At 61.9% G+C, this 26,751-nt stretch overlaps 1 protein-coding gene across 1 annotated transcript; it reads right to left on the bottom strand.

Annotated features, from left to right (window-relative positions):
• Nucleotides 1-1,763: 1,763 nt before the first annotated feature.
• On the bottom strand, nt 1,764-25,228 carry CAMK2A (calcium/calmodulin dependent protein kinase II alpha; the record flags this gene model as incomplete). Its single annotated transcript, XM_082771586.1, has 19 exons — nt 1,764-2,958; nt 3,146-3,374; nt 3,693-3,787; nt 4,543-4,618; nt 5,387-5,435; nt 6,532-6,564; nt 9,766-9,806; nt 11,269-11,311; nt 12,497-12,580; nt 12,690-12,812; nt 13,153-13,247; nt 13,353-13,436; nt 13,911-14,013; nt 14,282-14,354; nt 15,559-15,624; nt 16,016-16,070; nt 18,446-18,505; nt 20,523-20,617; nt 25,167-25,228. 19 exons carry the CDS (start codon nt 25,226-25,228, stop codon nt 2,955-2,957), a joined length of 1,470 nt encoding a protein of 489 aa, XP_082627712.1. The 3' UTR covers nt 1,764-2,954.
• Nucleotides 25,229-26,751: the final 1,523 nt, after the last annotated feature.

The raw sequence follows: 26,751 nt of genomic DNA, 5'->3' as shown, positions 1-26,751 counted from the left end.
CAGGAAGCGCAAAGGAAGACAGACAGGAGGTGTTTCACCATGGCTACTAAAAGCAAAGGGGGTGGTTTAGCAGTGCTCGTTGGGAGATGCTCTGGGGATGCAGAAACCTGCTCCGGAGGACCAGGGCAAGGTGGGGAGAGAAACCAGGCAGAACAGACCCCTAAAGTGCCGGTGCTTAACGCTGCCACATCAGGCAGGTTGGGAAGTTGGGTCTTCCTTGGTCAGGCTTCAGCTCGACTGGAAGACTGGAAAGAGTTGAAACCCCAGACTCTGCTTCCCTTTGAGGGATCGGGAGCATTTTGGGTGTTGCAAGGACATCCAGGTGCCTCCAAAAGAACCTGCCCCCGGAGAGATGATGGTAGGGAAGCCCCAAGGAGGAGAAACCATCTCCAAAAGGACAGCTCAAAGCCTCCCTGGAACACAAGATGTTCTTCTCTAGCAGCAACCACCCAAAGAGGGCTCAAAGAAAGGAGATGGTGCCTACCCCAGCATCTCACCCGTCACCCCAGCACAGCCCTTTTTTCTGCCAGCAGCTCCAAAACCAGGCTGAGCCCCATGGCCCCACGCAGAGCCCTGCCATGGCCTCCTCCTGCCTCTCAAATCCATCCGCAAAATGTTCCTGACGTTGGGAGGTGGATGAAGCACTCGCCACGCTGGAGAGGGGGAGAGAGGACTGTGAAAGAGCTGAGTCCTTCCTTTAAAAATGAAAAAAAAATCATCACTACACAACTACAGGAAGAAAATCGGGTCTGTAAAAACACCTCAACTCTACCTTAAACGCTAATCCTCTCCCTGAAAGGATTTCCCTGCTTTAGGGGCCAACTCGTGCAAGCCAGACTCGCTCCTAGCACAGGCCCACCAAGGGCACATGGACACGTTTGTGCCCATGGAAGTCCTGTCGGATTTGTCCCCCCAGAAGGCATCTCCTGTGCACACTGCCAGCAAGGATCGCAGCCCCTGCACAGCAGGACATGGCCAACACCTCTCTCAGCCTCTCACTGCCCCAACGCTTTGGGTTACTGCCCCTCCATCCAGTGGGAAAATATTTTTGCAGTCTGCAAGGACGTGGCTGCGTTACACGAGGCAGCCACCCCTGCCTAGACAGAGAGCAAAGCACTCAAAACCACAGAAAAGGCAAAATACACGCTCAGAATTTACATGGAGAAAACATTTCCTTTTTTTTTTTTTTCCTTTTTTTCCTTTTTTTTTTTTTTTATGTCCAAAACAAGCGCTTTTTTTTTTTTTCTTTGTTTTTCTTTTTTGTTGTTGTTGTTGTTCATTTCTTTGTTTTTCAACACACGCACCGTCTAGAAAGTTAAACGCCATGCAGATGAAGAGAGTGCAGCTAGAAAGTCCCCGGGGCGGCGGCGCTGCAGGAGCCCCACGCCAACGAGCCAAGAGCTTCCATTGGAAAAACAGACCCAGAAACGGGAGGGTTGCCGGAAAAACCTTCGCCCTCGCGCCTCTCAGACCTGACGGCAAAGGGGCGAGACCAAAAATCCCCCTTCCCGGCCCTGCTTTCCATCCTGAAAAACACATCCTGGTGGCTCTGAAGAGCCCCCGGTGCCTGGTTTGCCCTGCAGGCAGCCCTGTGGGTGCCCCAGGGACGTGGGTGCCCTGGGGACATGGGTGCCCCGGTGCTGTCAGCCCCGGTGGGAGCAGCACATCAATGCAACCCCTCTCCAAATGTAAACGCAACGAAAAAACAGCAACCCCCAAAAATCCCCATCCCACCCACCCCCCCCCCGCCCTAAACAGCTGAACATTTCTAGTTATTACATAAAGATCCATTTCAGCAAATACTCCAAATCAAGTTACGAAATACACGGTAGGTCGGTTCTCTTTGTTCCTATAAAAAGGCATGCGCTCAAAGTAGAAGATAGCTAAAGGCTTGGTTGTTTCTTCGAAGCACGACCAGATTTCTGCAGAGTTTTGTTACTAAAGCTTGCATTCCTCGTCTTCGCTGGAAGGTGTCGTGTGGGCGATGGCGGATTGCGTCTCGAATCGGTGGCCAGCTCGGCTGCCCCAGCCCTTGTGCCGCGGGGAGCTGCGGGTGCTGCATGCGAGGGGCTGGGGAAGGGGTCCAGAGGGACGGGAGGAGGGCGTGGGGGCGATGCGGGTGCCCCAAACCCGCCGGCAGGGCTGGGAGAGCCAAGCCCTGGGGTGCAGTCGCTTTTCTCCTCCCGGCTTCGCCGGTCCCGGCTCCCAGGGGAGAAGGGAGGAAGGAGGGCGAGCAGCCGGGGCGCAAACCTACTTACCCTGCTGGGAAGGAGCTGGCCCATGTTCCGTGGAAAGGAAAACACCGGGTTGCCTTTACTCACCCCTCCACGCACACACAGCCCTCCTCACCCGGGGCGCACGGACGCTGAACTTTTTGCCGATGGTTTAAACCCAAATTCCCCGGCCGAGGATGCCGGGAGGTGAGAAATCAGGGTGGGAGCCCCGGCGGCGAGCGAGGACCTCGATAGCAGCAAGGCAAAATCCACGGGTACATGGCGGGGGGCTGCGGCACGGGGTGGCTCCAAGCTGCCCCCGCGCCCTCCTCTTCCTCGGGGAGCTCCCAGCGGAGGCAGGGATGGAGGCGGACGACGAGTCCTATCCCAGTCCAAGGGCCGTGCCGGGCTGCGGGGCCTTGGGGGGGCCAAAAATGCCATGCAGCCCGGGGCTGGGGGGAGAGGCTTTTGCCCCGGCAGGCGCCAAATGCTGAGGTTTAGGTTCGCGGTGTCTCTTGTCTTGGTTCATGCAGAGGAAAGGGGGCCCGGCGGGTGGGGACGGCGGTGGGGTGCTTGCGGGCGCCGGCGGGGCCGTTGGGTGTGTGCGGTGAGAAGCGAGGGGTTGTTCCAGCGGGAACCAAGCAGCAGAGCCAACAGCCAAAGTCCCGTCGGGGGAGTCGGAGGGGTCTCACATCCCGGGCACTCAGTCAGTGACAAACCCGACACGGGCCGGGCCGCGCTTCAGCTGCAAAACACCGAGGGGCAGAGCAGGATTTTGCTTCGGCCACCCCTTTGAGCGGAGCATCCCGCTCCCACCACCCTCTCCTCGCCATCCCGCACCCCGTGGGGCAAAATCCCACTTTTTTTGCCCCTAGGGTGCCCCGAGGACCCCACGCCCTCCCTGCCCCATGCCCGGAGCCTCACAGGCTTACTGCGGTAGGACGGAGGGCGCGCCGGATCTGTGGAAGTGGACGATTTGCCATTTTCCGTCGCGGCGGTGCCAGATGCGGGTCTCCTCGGACTGGGCCGTGCGGGGGATGCCCCCCGCGTCCACGTACTGCGTGATGCGGATGTAGGCGATGCAGGCCGACTCGTCCCCCATCAGGTGGATGTGGGGGTTCAGGATCGTCGTGTGCACGGGTTTGCTGTTCCGGGACCACACTGGAAAGGGGACAAGGAGAGGGGGGCTTTGGGTGGCTCCTCTATGCGGGAAGGGGAGATCTTGGGGTTAGGCTGAGTAAATGGTGGGCTCAGGATGGGTTCCCCTAGAGAGCCTCTAAGCAAACAGCCCCTCGGCACTTCAGCATGGCCCTAGCAGGCTCGATTCACCTCCTGCTGGGATCTCCCAGCTCAGGGGTGCTCCCAAAGCCACCCGTACCCTCCTCTCCCCAGCGAGCTGCTGGAGGTCAAGGTGCAGACGGGCCCTGGGAGGTGGGAAGGGTCCCTCAGGGGAAGGGGTTTGGGAAAGGGGCTGCTTACGGTTTTCAAAGTAGAATCGGTGGAAATCCAGGCCTTCCACGAGGTTCCCCAGAGCCTCAGGCTCGAAGGCAGTCATCCCGGGGTCACACATCTTCCTGGAGAGGAGGAAGGGGAGAGGAGGGGAGAGGTTATTGCACTGCTCCTAGCACAGCAGCCTTCCTTGGTCCTCAGGCAGAAGCCAGACCTGGTCCTGGCCCTGCAGAAAGCCCCCCACCCTCATCTCCAGCCCTCCAACTTCACCAGGACCCCACTGAGATGAGGCAAATCCTCCCTCGGCCACCTCCTCCCATTAAACCTCCCAAGGTGCTGCCGCCTTCTTTGTGAGTGGCGAGAGAAAAACAGCAGGGAAAAACCAATTCCCTCTGCTCTGTATCAACATATCCCCGCTGCTGTCCTCTGGGGCAGGGATGAGGACCTGCACTCGCTCAGAAACAGCTAATTAAATCGGCCCTGGACAAGGAAGAAACATCTTGTGAGGAGCAGCAGCTCTGCGAGCAGAAAGCAGAGCTTCCAAGCTGCCTGGGGCAGTCCGGGCGTAATGGACACGGCGGATGTGATGTTCCTTCTGCCTCCGTAAATCACATTTACAGTTATTCATCTTTCTGCAAAAGCAGAAAACGGGCTCATCCGTGCTAAGCAGAGCAGAGCTGCGGTCACAGCACTGTGGCAAGGTTTGGGAACTGAAGTCCCCTGTGTGTCCTGGATGGTCTCCGTGCCCTAATACCACATCAGCCCGGTCACACTGCTCACGGCAGTGGTTGAACCACGAGGTTTGTGCTGTTATCGGGGGCACAAGCCTCTCAGCACCCGCTCCAGGACGCTGAGCCCAGCCCAGAACCAACACACTCACGTGTAGGACTCAAAGTCGCCGTTGCTTATTGCTTCGATCAGCTGCTCTGTCACCTTAATGATTTCTTGCTTCCTCACTGTCGGCGTAAAGGAAAATAAAAAGGGGAGAAAAGCCACAACACCCATGTTACATTATCCGTCAGATATTTTTGCCCCCTGTGTGGCCGACCCAGCTCCCAGCCCCTGCACCCTGCACTCCAGGATGGGATGTGCAACCCTGGGCATATTCTTTGCCAAATCAGTGCCATACCTGATTTAATTTAATTTAATTTAATTCTTTTTTTAACTGTGGCTAATGAAAGGACATGCCAAGAGTCACTCCTAGAGGAGAGGGACCCAGTCCCTGCCCTGAGCATCGCCCCTCGTGGTGCCACTCTCGCCCTGCCCCGTGTCCCGTTAGTGCCAGGCCCAAGCCCGCCTTGCTTTGTGCTGGGATCACTTCGTCGAGCGACTTTGCAAATTAGCACTGATAAATTATTCCCTGGGTTATTCTTAGAAAGCTGGCTCGGGCAGGCAGGCGACAGGGGTTTCCCTGGAGGCTTTTCCCCAAGGGCCGTTGGCCTGGGAGCAGCCCGGGAGCCCAGCGGGAGCGCAGGAGGTCCCGTGGGGACCAGCTGTGCCAGGCATCTCCATGACATTTCAGGGAGCTTCCACATTTTTGGGAGCCCTCTCTGCTCTCCAGCACTGTCCTGATCACTCCTTGCAGTCAGATAAACCACCTGTGCTGGCATTTCACTCTGAAGGAGAGGAGAAAGCCACTTCTGGATGGCCCTGGGGTTCCCTCCGGCACAGGGCTAACGACCCCGGGGTGCCCCTACCCACCTCCCTCATGCCCCCGCCGGTACCTTTGGTGTCTTCATCCTCGATGGTGGTGTTGGTGCTCTCCGACGATTCCTGAGCAAAGAACAGAGAGGAGACGGGGCACGGTGAGCCCGGTCTTCACCCGGCGCGAGAAGGAGCTCGTGTGTCCGACAGCCCCCCGAGTCCGACCCCACAGCGCCCGGCTGTGCGCACGGCCGGCGACCCAGGGCAGCGCCAGCAGGTCCAACCCGGCCTCAACCTCAGCTCTATCGCACCGCAGAGCCCCCCCCCGGCCCCCTGCCCCCGGAGCCGAGGGCGCGAGGGCTGGGCTGGGGAGGGTCTCGCAGGGACGGCGCTGCCTTTTCCTACCGGCGCCTGCGGGGACAGAGACGGGGCAGGTCCGGGGTGGCCTGGCGGGGTGCTAGGAGGGGCAGGGAGAGGGGCTGTGCAGGGGTGGAAGACACCATGTTGACTGTACGAGAGAGAGAGAGAGAGATGTACGAATTCACAGCGAGGAGGAGCTGGGATGAGAAAGAGGGGGACTGTGCAGGAGTGAGAGAGACCACACTGACCGCAGAGTAGGGAGAGAAATGTACAATACAACAGAGTGCTTCCAAGACCCACATGGACCACCGAAGGCTGAGACACAGCTCTTTCCATCAACGGCTGAGCGAACTACACAGATTTGGGGTGTGTGTTGGGGGGGGGGGGTCCTGACCCCCCCGTCTCTCTCCAGGAGCCCCATCAAGGCGACTCTGCTAGCGGAGCTAGAGCAATGGCTCTGCGAGCTCTTCCCAGCAGAGCCTTGCTGATGTATTACCCAGAATACCCCGATGGAGGTTGGCAAGGTGTCCCATGACCATACAGTCCCCGCAGAGGCATGGAAGGTGTTTCTCCAAGGCTCCTTGGACCGATGCAGCCTGCAGACCTGAGTCAGGAGAACTGGGAGAAACGGCATGAGAACCCATCAGCAAGACACCCAGGGCTGGCTTCCCACCAGCTGGCGGCCAGCGAGTGCCTGCACCAACCCTGTGAATGGGGTTTGTGGGTGATACGGCTTTGAGGATGTTCCCTCCAACCCCGCTGTCCCTTCTTCCCTACCCCGAGGTAACTTCCAAAAACGGGGGGAGGCTGGAACATGTGGAGAGGCCCAGCAATATCAGCATTGAGGAAGACGAAGGACACTCACCATTAACTGAACGCTGGAACTGGACTTTCTTTTCTGGAAAAACAAGGAGAAGAGATGGAACAGGAAGAGACACAGAGTGAGAAAGGCAGAGAGCAGCACGTGAGAGGCAGCAGCTCCTGAGCCGCCCTCCGTGGTCCTCCTGGAGGGGCGAGCGAGAGGCGCGGGGGCCAACCTGCTGCTCCTGGGGCTGTGCCGGCTCCCACCCGCCTTCCTGCTGGCACCCTGCCTCTCCTGGCCTGCCACTGCCTCCGTTGCTGCTCACCCCAAGGACCTGGTTAGGCTGAGAGGCTGCTAGGAGTAGGTGGCTGCCCTGGTGGCTTTGTGCCCTGGTGGCTTTGTGCCCAGGCCACCAGGCTGGTGGGAGCACCAAACGGGAGGCTCACCAACTGGGGCTGCCCTGGGCGCATCTGCCCGTGCCGCTGGCTGTTGTGCTCACCCAGCTGAGCTGCATCCCTTTGGACCTAGGGTTTCCTCCAGCACCGAGCCGGCTGCTCTAAAGCCAGCGTGGCTACGGCTGCGTGGCCCTGCAGGGCAGAGTGCCACACGGGGAGCTGTCCTGGTGCCTGGGATCGAGCCACGTCTCCTCCAAGGAGAAGCTCCTACTCATGCACGTTTATCTCCATCCTCGACCTCTCCCACTAGGCTTTGGGTAAGAGCCCATAGCCAGCTTTCTGCTTGCAGTCCCCAACCCCTCCTGGATGCTCCTTCCTGTCCGTGCTCCTCTCCCCTCTCCACAGGGCACCGAGGGCCGTGCGCCCTGGCCTCGTGCCCTTTCCTTTCCTCCAGCTCCCCGGGGACAAACCCCAGCTGGCGACGGGAGGCACCGAGGCAGGAACTAGAAGCTGCGGTGCCAAATCTGGAGCATTTTGCCAGCACCTATAAAAGGCACCGCTCCTGCCTGCCCCACCAGGGGAAGAGCAAGCCCTGCGCAAACCTCTCAGAAAAAAAAAAAAAAAAAAAAACAAGTGGGGACCCCTGAGGGCGTACGGATGGGCTGGGGCTTAGGGGCTGCTCACATCCACCCCCTTGATATCCTGGGGGGCTCCCACCAGCATCACCACCGAGGCTCTCCCCTCCTTCGCTGGGCCCTGCGTAAATCCTCAGCCCTCCTTCTCCAGGGAAGCCTCTGTCCCACAGGGCAGGGCGAGCTGCCGAGCTTCGGGAGGGACCCCCGGGGGGGAGCCGGAGGAGCTGCAGGACGGGCTCCCAGCCTCTGCTAACCAAGGACATGACACGGGGCAGTAAACTGCAGAAGTTTCAGACGCGACAGAATGCAACACAAAGCAGCGACCGCGTCGGGTCGGGACATACAGTAACAGGATGCGACACGGGGCAGTGAGCTCATTAATTTAGGACGGGACAGGATGCGACATGGGGCAGTGATTCCATTAGTTTACAATGTGACGAGATGGGACACTACACAGGGCAGTGAAGGTATCGGAGCTGCTGGGACCAGCAGACCTCCCGGAGACCCCCGAGCAGGGGCGGAGAGGAATTTCTGGTCCCGTGAATGCTTTCTGTAAGGGGAACCTCCCCGGGAGGGTGCTTGGAGGCAGGGAGGTGCCTGCTCCCTCGGGGAAGGCCAGCACAGGAGGTTTCTCCGGGTGGGGACAACTCTTCCCACATCGAACCATGCGTCATGCTGACCCCAGCCCTGCTCTCCACGCAGGCAGCACCCTTCCCCTTCCCTCCCCAGCTGCCCACCCCCACCCACGCACATTTCCAGGCTCCTGCCCGGCTTTCCCAGTGAGGTGGAAAGGAACAAACAGCACCCGGCGATGCCCTGGCATCCTCCAGGTGCCCACGGTGGCCACCAGAGCCTCTCCAGCAGCAGCCAGCCCCCCTTGGCCCTCTGTTTTTCCCCCCGTGAGGGGGTTACGCTGCACGTCCCCCCCAGGCTGAGCAGGAGGAGGTGGGGATGGTAACGCTGGAGGTGCCCAACACCACAGCTTGTGGGAATGAGCCTTGCTCGGCTTTGTCTTCTCCTCCTCCACGCTCTGCAGAGCCTCTCCAGCCGCCAACGCTGAAAAAAGCAGCTGGTGGTTGCTGTCCCCTGTGCTCCAGCAGCTCGCACCGAGCCACCTCTGGCCGGGGGATCCCTGCTCTGGTGGTACAGAGCAGCAGAGGAAGGCTGGCAGGGCTGGCAGCTGGCTTCTGGTGGCTCCCCTGGGGGCTGTCCCCTCTGTGCCAGCGCCGCAGTGCCGGACCCGCAGTGCTGTCCTGGAAGGCACGCGGCACCCCGACACCGCGGCACAAGGCAACGTCCCCTGGGAGCAATGCAGCCCAGCAGCTTCATGTTGCAGCACAAGGCTGCAGGGCCACAACGGGGGTGTGTGCGTGGAGCTGGGCCCTGCTCTGGAGGGTTTTCCGTGGTCTCAGACCTTGTGGGTTTGACTTTTGGACAAAGGAAGGAAGAAACCAGCCGAGGGCTCTGCCCTTCCCATACCCTGCACCCCTCACAATCCAACAGCAGGGTCCTGACAAAAGGGACGGAGGAAAAAAAAAAAAAAACAGGCCGTGCTGCAATCAGGGTCCTGAAGCTGTGCCTCCCACCTTGCATCCCTGCCCTGGGCTGTGGGGATGTGATCACACAAGTTCTTTGCTGTTTGTGTCCGTGGAGGCACAGGTAAGGAGAGGAGGACCTCCACGTGGGCCATGCCTCCCGCAGAAGGGTGGCAGCTTGCTAATCCCAGCTCTCCTTGCTGCCAGCAGGATTGCCCTGCCTCCAGGAGCCACCTGGTCCTGGAGAAGAGCTGTGGCAACCCGAGGGCTCTGCAGCCCTCCGAGCACCGGCTGCTTTCCAGCGCATCGCCGAGCTGGAGCGCTCCTTCGCTCTGTCTGCAGTGGGCACAGGGGGCTGGGAGCAGCACCAGGAGGGTTAAACACACCCGTGTGCCACCCGGGGACAGGACAGAGCTGGGGGACAGCCTGGCCCAGCCCCACCACCTCCAGCAGCAGGACCACAATGGGATGGGGGAGATGTGGCCACCACCGCACGGCTGCCAGCAGCCTGAAGCCACGGCCTGAAGCCACTCTCCTGCTGCTGGCTGCAGCTCCAGCCCCTTCCCTTGCTGCACTGCAAAGCCTCCACACTGCTCCTCTGGCCCGGGGACACGCTGGTGGCCCGGGGACACGCGGGGACAGCTGTGCCAACAGCCGCCCTTCAGAGCGCACGGTGCCACGGGGACCCCACCGCCGGCATGGGAGCGCAGGGGCGGGCGGGAGGGGGCTTACCTTCACGCCGTCATTCTTCTTGTTGCCACCGCTCTTGCCTCCTGGAGAGAGGAGGAAGGAGGTCAGGAGAGCCAGGCAGGGCACCAGGACCAGGAGGCCGAGGATCAGCAGCATGGTGCCGGGCGGCAGAGCCCCGCGGGTCTCCTCCTCTCTCCAGCCGCCTCTGGCACGGCCCCAGGAGCTCAGGGGTGACCCCGGTAGCACCGTCCAGTCCTTCTGGGGTGCCTCTCCACGAGGGACATGACCGTCCCCGAACGTCACGCCGAGTCCGTGGGGTGCCTCGCACGGGGAGCCCGCGGGCGGGCTGCGCCCCGGGGTGCTGGCGGCGCGGCGCAGGAATGGGCCGCCCGCCTGCCGCCCTCTAATTTTAGCCCCATGCTGCCGGGATCATGTGCTGCCGGCCTGCCGGCCCGACAGCTGCAGCCCACATTTTGACAATGATGAAAAGCAGACGCCTTCCCCGCTGCCCACCTCCGGCTGCCGGCCGTGCCCCGGCCCCCACCCCCAGGGCTGTGCCGGGCACCCCAGGGCACCCACGGGTGGGAGCAGCCCCACGCCGGGTGCTGTCACCCAGCTGGGGTGGGTGGTGGGGACAGGCAGCCCCCGGGCTGTGCGGGATGGCAGGGTTTGGAGGGAAGTTTTTGAATTTCCTGCCCTTTGATGCTTTGCGCCTGCCGGTAACCGGATCCCCCCCAGCTGCTGGACTCCTCCGGCCCCGCACACGCTGCCCACAAGTGCTAAATCTGTCAGCACGATCCCCCCGCGACAAATGCGGATGCCAGCCCCTTCCAGGGACCTCTCCATCTCCCCTGGGGAGCCCCCATCTCCCCCTGCCCACCCCGACACCCAGCTCTTGGGCACCTCAGCCAAGCTCCCCCAAAAGCTGATGCCAAGCCCACCATGCCGTGCTGTGCCAAGGCCTCTCCTGGTGCAGGGGCTGGGCTGCCACGCTCTGTCCCTGTCCCTGCGTCTCCGTGAAGCCTGGGGGATGTGGGATGCAGGGAGAGTGCGTGTCCCTGTGGGATCTGTGCCCTCCTGCCTCAGGAGGGCAAAGCAGGAGGGACAGGAGGGACCCTGCTGCTGCAGTGGCACCTGGAGACGTGTCGAGCACTCGCCTGGTGCAGAGGACGCTGTCTCTGAGGCTCTCTCCCTGCACCACAAACATCTCCAGGAGGGCACAAAAGCAGCTGCCTCCATCCCTCGCCACCCCCAGCACCCACATCACCACCAGGGCACAAGCAATTTGAGTGGGCACACACCAACCCCAGATCCTAAACCCTCCAGGGAGCCTCAGACGGAGACCTTACCCTCTGCCACCCCAGCACCCACCCCATAGGGGCTGGGTGACCTGGCCCTGGCCTTACAACCTCCCCCCACCCCACAGAGCACCCGGCTGCACCCACGGCCCCACTGAGAGCTGGGGCTTCGCCTCCCCACAGCCCCCATGGGCCTGCCCTGGGTGCTGGCACAGGGCGAGGAGAGGAGCCCGGAGATGGCACCTACCGGAGAAGTTCCTGGTGGCCAGCATGGTGGTGAGGATGGCTCCCTGAAACACACGGAAGCAGAAGGGAAGGGGGTGCAGGGCCCTGCACACCGGGTCCCCATGCCCACAGCCCCACGTGTCACCTGTCCCCCTGCTAATATTCTCCTCCTGCCACCAGAAGCAGCCCTCGGAACCCAGCTCCTTATCCCCAACATTGGGTTGCGTTCTCCAAAACCTCCTTCCATCGAAGATTAAAGGGGTATTAAATAACCCGGGGCACATTTTGGCCTCATTCTGCCCTGCTGGCAGCCCAGGCTCCATCGGCCAGCAGCAGCAGAGAGGGATTTAAATGCACTGAGAGCAGTGGGGCAGGGGCTTCTCAAGGAAGCCGTGCAAAGAAAACATCCAGAAAAACTCCCCCCTTCTCCGGCTGACTCAACTAACTAGTTGCTCAGCGGGTAATGAGATTACTTAGGACTAATTGCCTACAGTAATGGATTACTATTTGGGAGTGTACGCCTGAACTAATTCGATTACCTGTCTAGCTGGAAAGTAATAATAGTTTATAGCCGGGTTCTTTCCCTGATAATCACGTTAGTAGCCTGCAGCTGCCCTGCTCTGTGCCACGCTGCGCTCAGGCTGGGACGCTGGCGGGTCTGGTACACATCCGCGCTGTCCCCGGCTGGGGACGCTGTGGGAAGGGGTCGTGGCACTGGTCTGGAGGGGAGATTTGCTTTTCCAGAGCCTCCTGAAGCCCCTTGGTGGGGGACCCGGCTGGGTGGGGAGATGGAGAGCTCAGAGCTGTAAGCTTGTGGGGCTGCTGGACTGTGTGAGCCAGGGGGTTTTGCCCCAAATCTGGGAGAGTTTTCTCCTTGGCTGCAGCGCGGCTTTGCCATCAGGCATGGTGCTCTCTCTACACCCCTGGGATCCCTGTCTTGCCAAAAAGAGGGACCTTTTTGTGCTGTCACCAGCAGGAATGTCCTTGTCCTGGTGTCCAGCACAGCCTCACCCTGTGGCTCAGTGCTTTGCTTCACCACAGCTTTCCTCTGAGCCCTGGGGAAGCCCAGCCTGGTGCCACCACCCCACCCCACCTCCCATTTCTCCTTCACAGTGGGATCCCCAAATCTCCATCAGCGCCGTGCTGCCGACCCACAGACCCCACCCTGCCCTTCCCCACTCGGCGAACACCCCCCGGGGACCCTCCCGTGCATTTTGCAGCCGACTCGGAGAGGAGAGAGCGTGAGTTACCTTTAGCTTCCTCCGGGCATTGAACTTCTTCAGGCAGTCCACCGTCTCCTGCCTGTGCATGCATGAGGCCACGGTGGCACGGTGCTGGGAGGAGAAAGAAGCTGCTTGGGGCAGGCACGGGGTGCAGGATCCCTCTGCAAACCCCGTGCCCCCCAAACCTTCAGCCCCTGGGGGTCAGTGCCGCCCGGCTCACCGATATCCAGGGGTGCTTCAGAGCCTCCGCTGCCGTGATGCGCTTGGAGGGGTTTATGGTCAGCATCTTGTTGATGAGATCTTTCGCTTCGGGAGTGACCGTGTCCCATTCAGGGGAGGGGAACTGCCGAGCAAAGGGGCCAGGGTGAGAGGCAGCAGGGAGCAGGAGAACTTTTGCAATTGGGCTGGTTCTCCTGAAAACCTTCCTCCAACCCTGTCCCAGCTGGAGCCCTGGGGAGCAGGGCTGGGAGGAGGAAGATTGAGGGCAAGAGCTGCAAAGTGGGCCTGAAACACACCGCTGTGTGCACCTGGGCAAGGCATCCCACTCAAATCACTGTGACCAGAGCAAAGAAACTCGCCCCCATCTATCCAAACTCCTCCGTACGGCTCTCCTGGGGCAGCAGAGTGGGGACAGCAGGAGGACAGAGGGGCAGGGGAGGGGGCAGCGAGACAAACGCACTCACATCGTACGCCCCGGCCTTGATCTGCTGGTACAGGCGGTGCTGGTCTTCATCCCAGAAGGGCGGGTACCCCACCAGCAGGATGTACAGGATGACACCTGCCCGGGGAGGAGATGTGGGGTCAGTGCCGTGCCAGACCGGCAGCCTGTGGTGTCCCACGCTGCCCAGCCCGCTCCCCAAATTTCGGCCCCAGTCGGACTCACCGCAAGCCCACAGGTCCACGGCTTTGCCATAGGGATCCTTGCGGAGCACCTCGGGGGAGAGGTATCCCGGGGTGCCAGCGAAACCTGGGACAGACAGCTTGTGACATGCCTTGCAGACAGCCAGCATCCCCGTACAACCACTTCCAGAGCCGCGAGCACAGCCCGCAGCATCCTGGAGGCACGGGCACCCCCCTCCAAAAACACCCCCAGCTCCCGGGAGCAGAGCAAGCAGCAAGAGCACCATCACCCCAGGATGGTGCACAAGCTTGGGGCACTCCAATGTGTCCACCAGCTCTTGGAAGAGGCTTTCCTCACCCCTGCCATGGGGCTGTCTGCCTCAGCAGGACACCCGGTGACGCACCAAGCTTCCACCAAGCTGTTTGTGCATCAGCACAGGGCTGCTCCCAGGGGCACAGCGGGAGCCATCGAACCCTTCCCAGGCTGCTGGGCTCTCCCTCACCACCCCCTGGGGATGCTCGCCCCTCCTGGGGCAGCCTCGGTGGTCCCACCGACCGAACACGAGGGAGGGCTGGGGGGAAACCCGCTGCCGGCGCTCACCGAACCAGGCTTGCTGGTCCCCCTCCACCTCGATGGCGAGGCCGAAGTCAGCCAGCTTGACGGCGGCTCCCTTCAGCTTGGAGGCCAGCAGCAGGTTCTCGGGCTGCAGGAGGAGGGGAAGGTTGCAGGGGAGCAGAAGGGACCCGGGGGCTCTGCTGTGCCGGGGTGGGGGTTCCCAGAGCAGCTCCCAGTGCTTTGGGGAGCCGTGTGTCCCATTGAGCACCCTCCTTAGAGGGCCACGGACTCCCAGGACCTCTCTGCCCCCTCTCCCTTTGGGTGTTTCACCCCAGAGCTGCTGTTTGCTCTGCAGCTTTCCATTAGCTTTTGGGGCCCCCACGCCCTCCCACGGGCCCTTCCCCTGCAGCTCGTACCTTCAGGTCCCGGTGGACCACCCCCATCTGGTGGCAGTGCAGGACAGCCTCCAGGATCTGCTGGATGCAGTGGCTGCAGAAGAGAGAGGAGAAAGCTCACGTAGGTGTCTGGAGAGACACATTTTCCTTAGCTGCATCTGCAGGGCTGCATTTCCTCCCCTCACCCTTCTCCCCATCGCTTCAGTGTCCATCTCCATCGTGTGCCACACACTGGTCGTCACCCAGGTGCTGGTGGTGACCCAGCCAGGGGCTGCTGGACACCCAAGCAGGGTGCTGGGATGGTGTGTGCACCCATGGGCTCCCCCAGAAGTGACACCAGGGAGCTGGGGACCAGCGGGGAGGACACCACACGTGCCCAGGTTCGGTCTCCAGACGGGGGCAGAGCAGCTGATGCTCACTTCAGCCCCATTTCCCCAGCCCCATGTGAGGCTGGTGGCTCGTGCTGTGTCTGTTTGCTGTATGTCCAGGCCATTAAAGCCTGGCTCGGCTGCGTGCGTGAGAAAGGAAGGGGAAAAGGATGAGGCAATGATCACTTCTGTTCCCAACCAGCTGTCTGCGAGGCAGAAGGCCTTCATTTACATGTATTTTATTTTATTTGGATGACGCTAATCAGAGGATGGGTTGTAAGCGGATCCAGCGCAGGCTGCCCATTTAATAAGATCACTTTCTGCCTAGAAATGGGGAATATTTCCACGCAGCCAGGAGCAGCACGGAGCTTACCACCCCCTTGGCCATTTGTATGGACGATGCCCCACGCACGGGGCACAGCCGAGGCTGCACCAGGAGCTCTCTGAGGCCGTGTGGGTGACCACAGCCAGATCAAATCCCCTCGGGGCGAGTGCTGGCCCCCTCGCCGAGCTGAGAGGTTCCTGGTTCCCGTTCCCTGCAGGAGCACCGTGTGTCTGGGAGCCCTGACTGCTCCTCCTTGCGCTTTTATACTGCGAGTGCCAGAGCACCGCTTGCAGATGGCTCTGGTGCAGCTGCAGGGAGGAGGATGCCAGCCCCAGGCTGGGTGCAGGCACCAGCCCTGCGGTAACACACACAGCTCTTGGCGCAGGAGCCGAGTTAAAACCAGCTTTTTTTTTTGCTTTTTTTTTTTTTTTTTGGCTCTCCACATCTGGTTTATCAGCAAGCTCTGCAGGGCAGCTGTGGAACAGCTCTCAGCACAGAGGGAGCCTGTCCTGCAGCAAACAGGGTGCGTAATGCCCTGGGAATGGGCAGCAATGGGGAAAGGGGACCCCTCCTGTCCCCTCCCTGCCCAACACGTCCTTGCTCACCTGGCATCCGCTTCGCTGTAGTACTCCCTGGCCACGATGTCCTCAAACAGCTCCCCACCGGTGACCCTGCAGGAGGACAGGGGGGTCACAGCGGGCACGCAGAGGGGCTGGGTCGATTTACAGCACGCTCAGCCCTAGAAAACCCTCCCCAAAGTGCTGCTGTTTGTGCACAGGGGGAGAGGGATGGGGGGCATGGCATGGATTGGGATAGGATAGGATAGGATAGGATAGGATAGGATAGGATAGGATAGGATAGGATAGGATAGGATAGGATAGGATAGGATAGGATAGGGGACCCCAAACCTCCCCGTTCCCACCCCATGCGCCCCCCAGAAAGCCGTGAGCGAGCTGGAGCTCAGCAGAGCTCGGGGTGAGGGGCAGGGGGCGCAGGGCACACGGCCTTGGGGGCAGCCCGCAGCGGCTGTGGGGTCAGGAGCTGCATTCAGCCAGCACTCACAGGTCGAATATCAGGTAGTGGTGGCCCTCTTCGGAGATGCTGTCGTGGAGCCTCACTGCGGCAGAGACAGGGGGGTTACGGAGCGCCCGGCTCCCGCCCGCGCTCACCCCCCAGGACCCAGCAGGGAAGGGCAGAGCAGGGATGCTCTTCCTCCCCCTCCTCTTCTTCTCCTTGCTGCTAGCTGGGGGGGCTCCCGCTCGGCCAAGGGCCCCCGTGGTGCAAGGCTCAAAGGTCACATCCAAATCGGGGACAGCGGGGACCTGGCCCAGCTCCCGGGCAGGCTGCGGCCGCGCGCACCAGGGCTGAGGATTAGGAGAGGTGCCGGGCTGCCAAGCCCTGGCATTAACCTCGCTTTTTATTTATTTTTTCCCTCCTGGTCGCGACCTTCCTCATCTCCTTGGGAGGGCTGTCTCTGGGGATGCCCAGGGACCACGCTCTGCCCCGTCCCCCTGCCTGGCTCCTCGCCCTGCTCCGCGGGGCGCCGGGTGCGAGCGCATCCCCTTGGGCTGAATTCTGGTAATTTAGGCTGAGCTCCCTGCTCCCGGCTTCTCAGGCAGACACACAGCGAGGGGAAAGGTGCAGAAATAAGTAGGACAGGCAGACAGACGGGTGAGTAGATCAGGCTGGTGTCCTCTGCCCCCACCACATCCCGCTTTGCCCTGGGGCCACCTCCTCATGGCTCCCCGATCCCGCTGTCACCACTTCTGGGGTCTGTGTTGGGAAACCAGGGAGGAAAACGAACTGCTCAGGGGAACGCTGCTGCAGGAGGGTTTGCTCCCAGCCTGGTTTACCCCAGCTAGGTCCCTCCTGTGGCACTGAGCGCTGCTCATCCCGTTCACGGCTCCTTCTTCCCTACGGCCCCCGCAGACGTTCGCTGCCCTGTGCTCCGCCACCTGTGTTTGCTCAGCATCTCTCCCTGACACACAATCCCAGCCCCTCTGCCTTCCTGCGTCGAAACAAACACGTTTCCGCCCGTTTCATCTCATCTGAGAGGGATTTGGGGGTATTGTGCCTGGGATCCAAGAGCAATCAGAGGGGGATTAGGTGCCTTTGGTGTGGATAGGGCCAGAGCAACCACGAGCAGATGGGCCGGATACATCCCCTGCCTGGGGAAGTCCCAGAGCCCGTGGCTGCCAGGAGCCGAGGGGGTATAACGAGGAGCAGCCGCCCTAAAAATAGCCCGGTCCTACAAGCATCTGTTGCTGACCATAGTCGGAAAGAGCACAGCAGCAGCGCCGTGGTGGCCAAATAGCTCCGCGTTCGGTGCCAAGAGCCGGGCTTGGGGCACAGCTTGGTACTGACTCAGATGGGGATGGGTACCCAGAGCTCCAGGAGTGGGCATAGCCAAAATTTGCCCCTCCAGCAAGCTTTCCCTCCAGGTAAAAGCACCTGGGGAAGCTGCAGCTGTCCCTGACTGAGCCCCATGGATGTGCTGTGGGGTCGTGGGCACCCTGTGCGCAGCCTCCCCGTGCAGCCCCTCCTGCAGGATCCCTGCACCCCCAGCTGCCCAGCACGGCGTTCCCAGGGCAGATGAGGGATGGAAATGTGCTGCAGGAAACCCAAAGAGCCAGCACAGCCCCTTGGTGCCTGGGGTCTTCTCCTTTGGGGACCACTGAGCTCCAGTTTTCCTGTATCTCCAGCAGCACTGGCTCTTCTCCCTCTTGCTTGTGCTGCTCTGCGCTGCTCAGCTCCCTCCTGCTCCCAGCTGCAAAGGCTGCAGAGCTCCCTTCCTACCCCCAGATGCCTTCCCAAAAGCTCCAGGAGCCCACCGAGGTCTGCACCTCCCGGGCTGCTGCAGGGGGAGAGGGGCTTCATCCCCAAAGGGGCCCCCAAACCAGCCCCGGGCGCCGGCAGCTTGCATCAGCATCGCTGTCAAGGCTGGGCTTTGGGAATTTTGCTGCATTTTTTTCCCCTCCCCTCTCTCTCTCTCTCTCTCTCTCTCTCTCTCTCTCTCCTTCTGGCCTATTTTTGTCTTTTGCAGGGGCTCGGGAGTTTTCCTGAAACAGCTTTTCCGAAGGAGGCTACTCTCAGATGGACGGCCGGTGGGAAAGTCTTCGCTTCCCCCCCGCCATCGCTCCTCCCACGCCCCGCTCTGCTGCTGCTGCTCGGAGCTGGAGCCGCTTTTTGGAGCAGGCAGAGGAACACAGCATCCGAGGGGTAAAAATAGCCCCCCTGCAGCCCCGCTCCCCCCGGAGGGACGTGCGGCCAACTGGGTTAGTTGGGACCTACTTAAATCCCCCTGCGCTCGCCGGGGGCCTCTCTTTGCCTGACCCCGTTTGGAGAAGGGAGCTGGGGAGGAAGAGGAGGAAGAGGAGGGATGGGTTTTGCACCCAGACCCATGTCCCGGTGCCCCCCCTGTGCCTGGGGTGCGTTGGTGAGGTTTGGGAGCAGGGTGGGCAGCAGTGCCGGGTGCCTGCGGCACGCGCTTACCGATGTTGGGGTGCTTCAGGAGGCGGCAGATCCGAGCCTCTCGTTCCAGCTTCTGGTGATCTGAAAGAAGCAGCGGCCCCGAATTAGCGGCCGGGGAAGGGAACGAGCTGCTGCCAGGTCTCGCCGGTGCTCTCGGAGGAGCTGCCAGCACAGGAAAAGTGTAGGGGGATGGAGCAGCTGGCGAGGAGCGAACCTGCCTCTTCTTTTTGTTTTGTTCTGCCTTGTTTCAAAGGGATAATGGCTGCAGGGAGGTGTTCTGCATCAGGACCTGACAGACGTTGTCCCAGCATGGGCGCAGCACCCAGCCAAGCCCTGGGCACTGCTGCTGCAGGCGTCCTGGGCTTCTTCTCCTCGCCCTCTTCTCCCCATCGCCAATCCCTTTGCTGAACAAGCCCCGAGCTCCCCGCAGAGCTTTTGGAGGTGCCTGGGCGGTCGCTGCCCGCAGCCCTGCTGGGTTTGCTTGCATTCAGCCGAGCACAGACAATCAGCACAGACCCTTCTGGCCCCCAAATCTAATAACCAAACCCCTGAAGATGGAGCAAAATTCAAGTGGCAATGGGGCCATCAGCCCCACGAATTCCCCACGTTCCCCGCGCCCCGTGCCGCTCTCCCTGCCCCGTGCTGCCTCCTCCCCGCAGCTCCGTCTGAAGGCAGTTGGTGATAGCAGGAACCCAGCAGCCGGGAGAGGCAGGGATATAATTAGGGCTGCTCGTCTCTCGGCACTCTTGCTGCTACCTTGCAAGTTCACACCCCGCAGTCTCGCTCTGCATCGAAGCAAATCTGCAGCCGCCGAGACGTGCGGGGCTGCAGCCTTCCCCAGGGCGCCCCACATCCAGCCCGTCTGCCTTGGCATGCCTGGGCTGTGGGGACATTTCCCCCTTCAGAAGCCCTTTTTGGGGTTGGTTTTTCTCCCGCTGGAGGCGATCTCCTCATGAGGAGGTCCAGCATTGCTGGTGCTGTTTGGTAAAAGCAGATCTGCTTGCTCTAAGAGGCCGGAGATCACCGGATCTCTGCACAGCCGGGGGCTCTGGGGATATTTCCAAAAGGAGCTGCTGCTCGGCCAGCAGAGCGAGGTCTCTCCAGGTGACAGAGGGACACGGAGCCATTGCAGGGCACGGCACAAACCCGAGGAGAGGACGGAGAAGGGCAGACTGCAGGGGCAGGCAGGGGACGTCCACCTCCCAAGGGCGGGTGCCCACCGCGCAACGCCGGGCGTCAGCGCCGCGCTGCTTTGGCAAGCGCTGGCTCAATTTGAGGTCAGCAAGCAGCTTGTCACCATTTTCTGCATTTCAGTTCTGCCTTCAGAGGTGAGCAGTGGCGTCAGGGAGAGAAGCAGAGGCAGGGAGTTAATTAAAGCCTCCCGGCAGGGCGCTCACTCTCCCAGCACCCATCCTGCGCTCCCCGGTGCGCCCGGCGAGGAGGAGCCGCGGCGGGGACGTGGCAGGGGCCATCTGGTCCCCTCCGACCTCACCACCCAGATCCTCTGCCAGATATTTGTGGCACAGGAGCTCCTGCACGGGGGCGAGGGATGGCTGGAGCGCTTGTTTGTAGGATCAGCTCAGCCTGGCCCCGAGGAGCAGCCAGCACGGATCTGAACGAGCCTTGTCCCGGAGCCAGCGCTCGCCAGCACACCCAAAATTACCCCGCAGAGGGGGTCGTGCCCATCTCCAGACTGAAATGAAGCCAAGTCCCCACCGAGGGACCCATTTCGTTTATGTGTGTACATCTATATGGGATGGGACCCCCTCCAGGAGGTGATGCTCCCAAAATCCCTGCTGCCCAACGCCGGGGCTGTCAGCAGATCCTTGGTGCCAGGCTGTAACCACGCTTTGCTGCGACACGGTGCGTGGGGTGCTGGGGCTGCTACAGCAGGGAAATGGGGTCCTGAGCCCCGCAGGAGTCCCCAGGGACCCTGGCCCAGCCCCGAGATGTTCGTGCCTTTGGTTCCCATCCATCGAGGAGTTCAGTATGCACTGCGGTAGGGATGGGGTGGGACAGGGGGCTCCCACCATGGTGTAAAGGACACAAACTCCCCACTGCAAGCCCTGCCGACCCCCAAAACACCGCCAGCACCTACCTCGGGCAGACAGCTTCTTGGTGTTGATGATTTTGGCCGCATACTCTTGTCCTGCCAACACCTTCACGCATCTCCGGACGATGGAGAAAGCGCCCCTGGGGAGACAGAAGGGAGGTGAAGGGCTCCGTGGGGGCGAGGATAGGGCTTGGCCCTAATGGGCTGCGGGGTGAGGGCAGTGATGGGATGGGGATGGGGTCGGGAAGGAGCTTTTGAGAGGGGGGAAAACACGGTGGGTGTGCCATCAGCTCCCAGGCACCACTGTCCTTGGGGACGTGGGGACAGGCATATATGGACGTGGGGATGAACGCAGGATTTGCCCCTTGGCACCATCCTGGCAGAGCGCTGGCACCGTGCTCCTTTCCTCCCTCCAAGCTCTGCCTTGTCCATCACCTGGGAGAGAGCAGGCCACGATTTACCAGGAGCTCTGGCTCCCCAGGGACACCGGGGATGGATGCAGCTGTGGCACCGCGCTCGGCCACTTCACCCTGTGTGCGTGCGTCTCTCTGCGTGCTTTAGACCTCGCAAACACAGCAGCAGTTTGCAGAAGCGGGCACAAGCACTCGCTGTGGCTGCAGGCGACCAATTTAAGGTCCCCATGGCCGCACACCCACCGCAGCAGCAGCAGGACCATCCCCGCTGGCTGCGGGCGCCGATGCCGGGGCTGCGCACGCACCCGCAGAGCCCCGCCGAGCACAACCTTTGTACTAGGTTCCCTTTCCTGCCAAACCCCTCCGATCGCTCAAATAACAACTATCAAAAAGCAACGCCACCTCCCGCCCCACCTGCCCCCGCTCCCGCTGCACGGCGAGGAATAAAAGGCCGCGCTCGCGAGCGCGCTGCCAAGCAGCGGTGGATAATTGATTTTCCCGGTGGGGGCGGATGGAGACGGGCAATTTGGGGCTGAGTGTGATCTTTAGCAGAATAGGCGAGCGGCGGGGTGCAGGGGATGGGGCTGGGCACGCGGGAGCCCCAGCGGAGCCGCCAGCCCACGCGCCCCGTGCGGCATCGCCCGCGGCACGTGCCAGGCAGGGGCTGGGGAGAAGAAAGAGGAGACGAGCCCGGCGCTTCCCGAGCTCAGAGCCCTGCCATCTCACCCCAGCCACTGGAAGAGATGAGTTATTCGCATTCCCACAGCCTGGGTGGGAATTAATTGGAAATCAGGGGGGAAATGCTGCTTGTCCAGCCTGGGGAGACCGGGGTTGCTGCTGGCGTGGGGCTGGACGCACGGTGCCACTCACCCCGTCCCACCAGGAGCTCTGTGTGCACCAGGTCTGGGGGCTCCTTTCCTCCCCGTGACCCCTCTTTGCTCTTTTTTCCCTAAGGACAACCCGTTGCAGCAATGAACACAACAGGGAAACCCCAGGTGGTGAGGGGAGAGCTCACCACCCCCATCCTGACCCAGCTCGGGGCTCTCAACCCAGCTGTAGGGTTTCACTGCGTGACCCAACGTGGGCCTGGAGGGACGCGGGTGTCCCCCCCACGGGGCAGAGGGAAGGACGGGGCTCCCACGGGGCACAGGAAAAGGTTTGTGCACCCCAGGCTGGCTGCTTGACCCCGCTGGGGGTCTCTCAGTGGCCGTGCCATGCCCACGCACACCACGCAGCCACCTCCTGCTGCTGGCTCCCAGCCCCGCAGCCGCTTCCAGGGTCCCCCAGGCCAGGAGTGACCCCCGGACCCTGTCCCCATGCCCCCCCTCGGGTCCCTCCAGCCCCCACAGCGGCTCTGCCACGGGGATGCTCCACTTCCCCCTTCTTCACACCTTCCCTGCCAGCACCGGGCTGCGCTGCTGCCGCCCTCCCTCTCTTCAACACCTCCTCCTCCTCCGAGGCATTTTATCTCCTTTCTAGAGAGAAGAGTGTGGGCTGGGGATTTTTTGTTCCTCCGTAGCTTTTTTTTTTTTCTTTTTTTTCTTTTTTTTTTTTTCTCCCTTTTTAATGAAAACCCTCTCCTGCAGCTCAGGGAGCCAAGGGGCTGATCGTACCGCTCGCTAATTGTCGCCAGCCTCTCCCTGAACCTGCTCCGCTGCGGGGGCGGATTCGGAGGCGCCGGAGGAGCTGCACTTTCTGTTTGTCCTACTCCGGTGACCGTGGGCAGGATCCTCTCCCCGTCCCCCCCCCCCACGCTGCCCCCGCTCCTCGCCCTGTCCCTCGGCTCCTGCGAGCTGTGGGGGCAGTTTGGGGGAGCAGGGCAGCCCCTTGGTGGCTCGGCTTTGCCTGGGGATGCTGTGGGAGCAGGTTTTCCCCAGCAGGGACACAGGAACAGCTCCACGTCCCCTGCTTGGGACAGCCCCTTGCCTGTGCATGCAGGATATTGTTTGTGGAGCCCCCTCCCCAGCTCTGCCCCCCACGAAGCCCCATCACCGTGCTGCCATCAGCTGCGTGGCATCATCCTAAAACCCGGCTTGTCTCGGTGCCAGGATGCTCGGGAGCCGAGGAGGTGGCAAAGAAGCAGGTTGGGCGCAGCAGCCTGGCACCCAGCACCTTTCCAAGGCCTTTTTGGGGTAGAAAACACCCCTGAGAAATGCAGGAAGCTCGGGAAGGGCGGAGGGGGCACAGCTAAGGGCTGGCAGCCAGCCGTGTGCTGGGGGTGCCCCCGCCGAGCTGGCGGGCAGCGGCTGCGGCAGCGGAGCGCGGCGTGCAGCGCCTCGTCCTGGTTTCCCTTGCCGAGCCCACGAAGCAGAAATTTCCCCATGGGAAACCACTGGGTTTTTGCAAGTGGAAACCATCCCGGTGGAAAATTCCCAACCAGCTCCGCAGCTCATTGACCAGCCCAGCAAGGGCCCGGGGTTGGGAAGGTGTCTGGGTGCTACCCGCAGCCCAGGGGGGATGCTCCGAGCTGCAGGAGCCACCGGGCTGAGCCGCTCAGCCCCTGCATCGCCTCCTGCAGCAGGGTGTGGTGGTTTTACCGCCAGACCCAGTACACAGGGGAGCTCGGGTGGGCCAGGCTGCCCAGGGTGTGATGCTCGCAGGGCCGGGGAGCCCCGTTGCTGCTGCCTTTGCTTGTTTATTGATGAGCGTGGAGCAATGCATCTGCCCAGGTGCACCGCTGCGCTGCTGCGGGTGGCCCTGGGGTCTGGGCTCCCACCGAGCTGTCTCAGTGCCTGCCTGGCAAAGCCTCGTGCCCTGAACGCCTCCAGCAGCTGTCCTGGTCCTTCCTCATCGTGCCCAGCCTGAAAGCTCCCCTCCACGGCCCCTGCACCCCTGCCTGCCCCGCTGGGCCCAGCAGCACCCCTGCAGGCACTGCTGACCCTGCTGCGCACCCCGCAGAGCCCAGAAATGCTGAGAAACCTCTGGAAAATCAGGTCCCGAACCCAGCCGTGCCCAGCTCCTCGGGGTGTTCACATCCCCCTGCCTGCAGCACCAGCTGGGGCTGCCTCCCCAGCTGCTGCTCCCCACCAGCCCCCCGAGCAGAAGGGGATGTGCGTGCACACCAGCACATCCCAGCACCAGGGGTCTGCACGCTCCGAGGAGCTGCACTTGTTTGCAGCAGCCACCTGCCCCCCCCCACACACCTCATTTTGGCAGGGAACATGAGCTGCGTTCAGCCCGGCACGAAGTCCCCCCCTGTTCCAGCCTCTCGCTTTCTCCATCTTTGTCCTCTCCTTTCTCTCTCGCCCCCGTTCTGCACGCCCACGCGCGCGCGGGTGCACATTTCGGCGCAGGCTGCCCTGCGGTGCGGGGCTGCGGGGCTGGAGCAAGTTTCCATGCCTACAGACGGACATAGCTGCACATCCACCACCCAGCACCCCGCCAGCAGGCTCGGGCACCCCGCTCCCGAGACAACCCCGCGGTGCACAGGGCTCTCTCCGAGGGCACGCAGCCCACATTTACACGGCAGCTCCAAAAAGAGGCACCGAAACCGAACCCGAGGCACACGCCTGTTGTTTGTGCTTCTTTTTTTTTGTATCCTGCCACGCACCAAACCACGCAGCATCCCTCTGCCCAGCACTGAGGGCATTCACGGTGCTGGGACCAGCGCCCTGCTCCACCCTGGGGTGCTCAGTGCCCCCCAGCACCACCCCGGCAGGTGTTCCCTGCACACGGATCCGTGCGGGCAGGCACCACGCGGTGACAGTGACACCCGCAGCCACCAAACTGAGCCCCTCCCAGCTGGGTTTCAACGTGGGGCACTCGCACACCCGGCTGGGACTGGGAATGGGGTGGGAGAATCCCAGCTCTGGCTGGGGTTTCTCCGGGGGCTGCCAGGCGGGCTGGGTCTCCTGCAGGAGTTGTCAAACCCCAGTGAATCCACGCAGAGAAATTCCCCAAAGGAATCGGAGGGGCGCCCGCCGCTTGGGCTTCCCTCCCCAGCTGTCCCGTCCCTCCTCCTGGCTGGGGAAGTTGCCGGGGGAGCCGGCAGCCTCCTCTCTCCGGAGCTGCTTTTCTCTAGGAGGAACAGCCATCCCCTTCCCGAGCCTGAACCCGAAATGTGGCACGGGGAAAGCTGCACCCATCACCTGGCACCCCAACTCGGGAAGGGACGGAGCTGGCAGGGCTGGGGCTGGGAGACCCCTTCCTAACCTCGGTCCCCCCGCTGCTCCCTTTTTTTCTCCGTGCCCATCATCCTGCCCTGGATCCGTCCTTTCCCAGCCCTGCCGAGGCTCTGCCCCAGCCGGGGTGCATCCAAGCCCCGTCTCCAACTTACTTGCCCAGTTCCTCAAAGAGCTGGTACTCCTCGGTGAAGCGGTTGCAGGTGATGGTGGCCATCCCCGGGGGCTGGAGACGCTCCCTCCCGGTGCGGAGTTGGGGGCAAGCAGCTTCTCCTCTCGCTCCCTCCCTCTCCGTGTGCTCCCGGGGCTCTCTCCTCGCCGAGGTAAATAAGGGAATATGTTTGATTGACAAGCCCGGAGATAATGATGAGGGCAATTTGTCTTCTCAGCCTCACAAGCCTTCGTCAGCATCCCCGTCCCCATGGCGACCACCGCTGCCAGGAACGCCCTGCTCCTGTTGCCTGGGCAACTGCATCCCAAACCCCGCCGCCCGCCATGGGGACCGCGGCCCCGATGGGGGACCCGGCCCCTGGGGCTGCCCCGGGGGTCCCCCCGAAGCTCTGCGGGGATGCAAGGGGGGCAAACCCAAAATCGCCAACCCTACAAGCAAATCGGAGGACGTGGCGGTGGCAGGAGAACTGGGGCAAAAATGGGTTTCCATGGAAACCTGGGTTTCCATGCTGCAGGAGGATGCCGTCGCCCCAGCAACTGCCCCCCCAGCTAAAAAAAAAAATAAGAAAATTAAAAAAAAAAAAGAAAAAATCCAGGCCCTGCTGGTTGCCCTGCAGCAGCATCCCTGGGGGACTGCAGGGGGGGGGACGGGGTGGTGCAGAGCGGGACGGGCGGCACGGATGGAGCAGAAGTGTGTCAGGAGAAGGCAGCGAAACCAAGGCAGGTCCCCAGGTCCCCAAACCGCCCCGCCAGCAGCAGGGTCCCCCGGGGGGGCCTGGCCCCGATCGCTGGCACCCGAGGGTCACCCCCTGTGTGGGGAGAGTGGCTTGGGCTGAAACACGCCACAAGGGGAGCCCTTGGTTTAAAAAAGGGGGAAAAAGAAATGGAAAAGGGCGATAAAAGTGGAGTAATGAGATCCAAGGCCTCCGGGGAGCACGCCTCGCTGCCGGCACCTCCACCTCCAGCCTTGCAGGTGCCCGGTTTCTGGCCCCTATTTGGGGTTTTACCCCATTTCTGGTCATTTTTGCAGGAGGAGAAGGGCCCTGGCAGCCAGGGCTCTGGGTGGCTGCGAAAGGCGTTGCCTTGGGCAGATGAGGCTGATGCAGCTCCCCTCCGGGGAACTGTAGGGTTAAAAGGAAAAGAAAAGGCTCTAACCAGACAAAAATAGGGAGAAATCTTTGAGAGGAGAGAGAGGAGGAGCGGGGAGAGGGAGAGAAGAAAGGAGGTGGAAGTGGAGGAGGACAGCAAGCGGCTGAGTGAGGAAGAGGAGGGGGAGGAGGAGAAAGGTCTAATGGCTTTTCCATTAATTGCACCATTACCCGCTCCCATCCCCACCCTCATGGCCCCGCATCCAGTCTCGGTGCCAGGGGCCCCGTTCCTACATGGGGCCAGACATGGGGACGGGGACAGGGACCCCGAGGGCAGCGGGATGGGGACAGGGAGCAGAGCTCACCCCGATGCCTTCACAGCAGTGTGGGTGTGCTGTCCCTGCCGGGGGGTTGTCCCCAAGGGGAGGGATGGACACCGATGCAGAAAGCAGCCCTTTGCGCCCCCCATCCCATTAAAGCC

This window comes from Aythya marila (genome assembly GCF_965140915.1).
Source record: "Aythya marila genome assembly, chromosome: 14".
In the NCBI taxonomy this organism is placed as follows: domain Eukaryota; kingdom Metazoa; phylum Chordata; class Aves; order Anseriformes; family Anatidae; genus Aythya; species Aythya marila.
The sequence above is the reverse complement of the archived record's forward strand: the minus strand, read 5'-3'. Positions and strand labels throughout refer to the sequence as shown.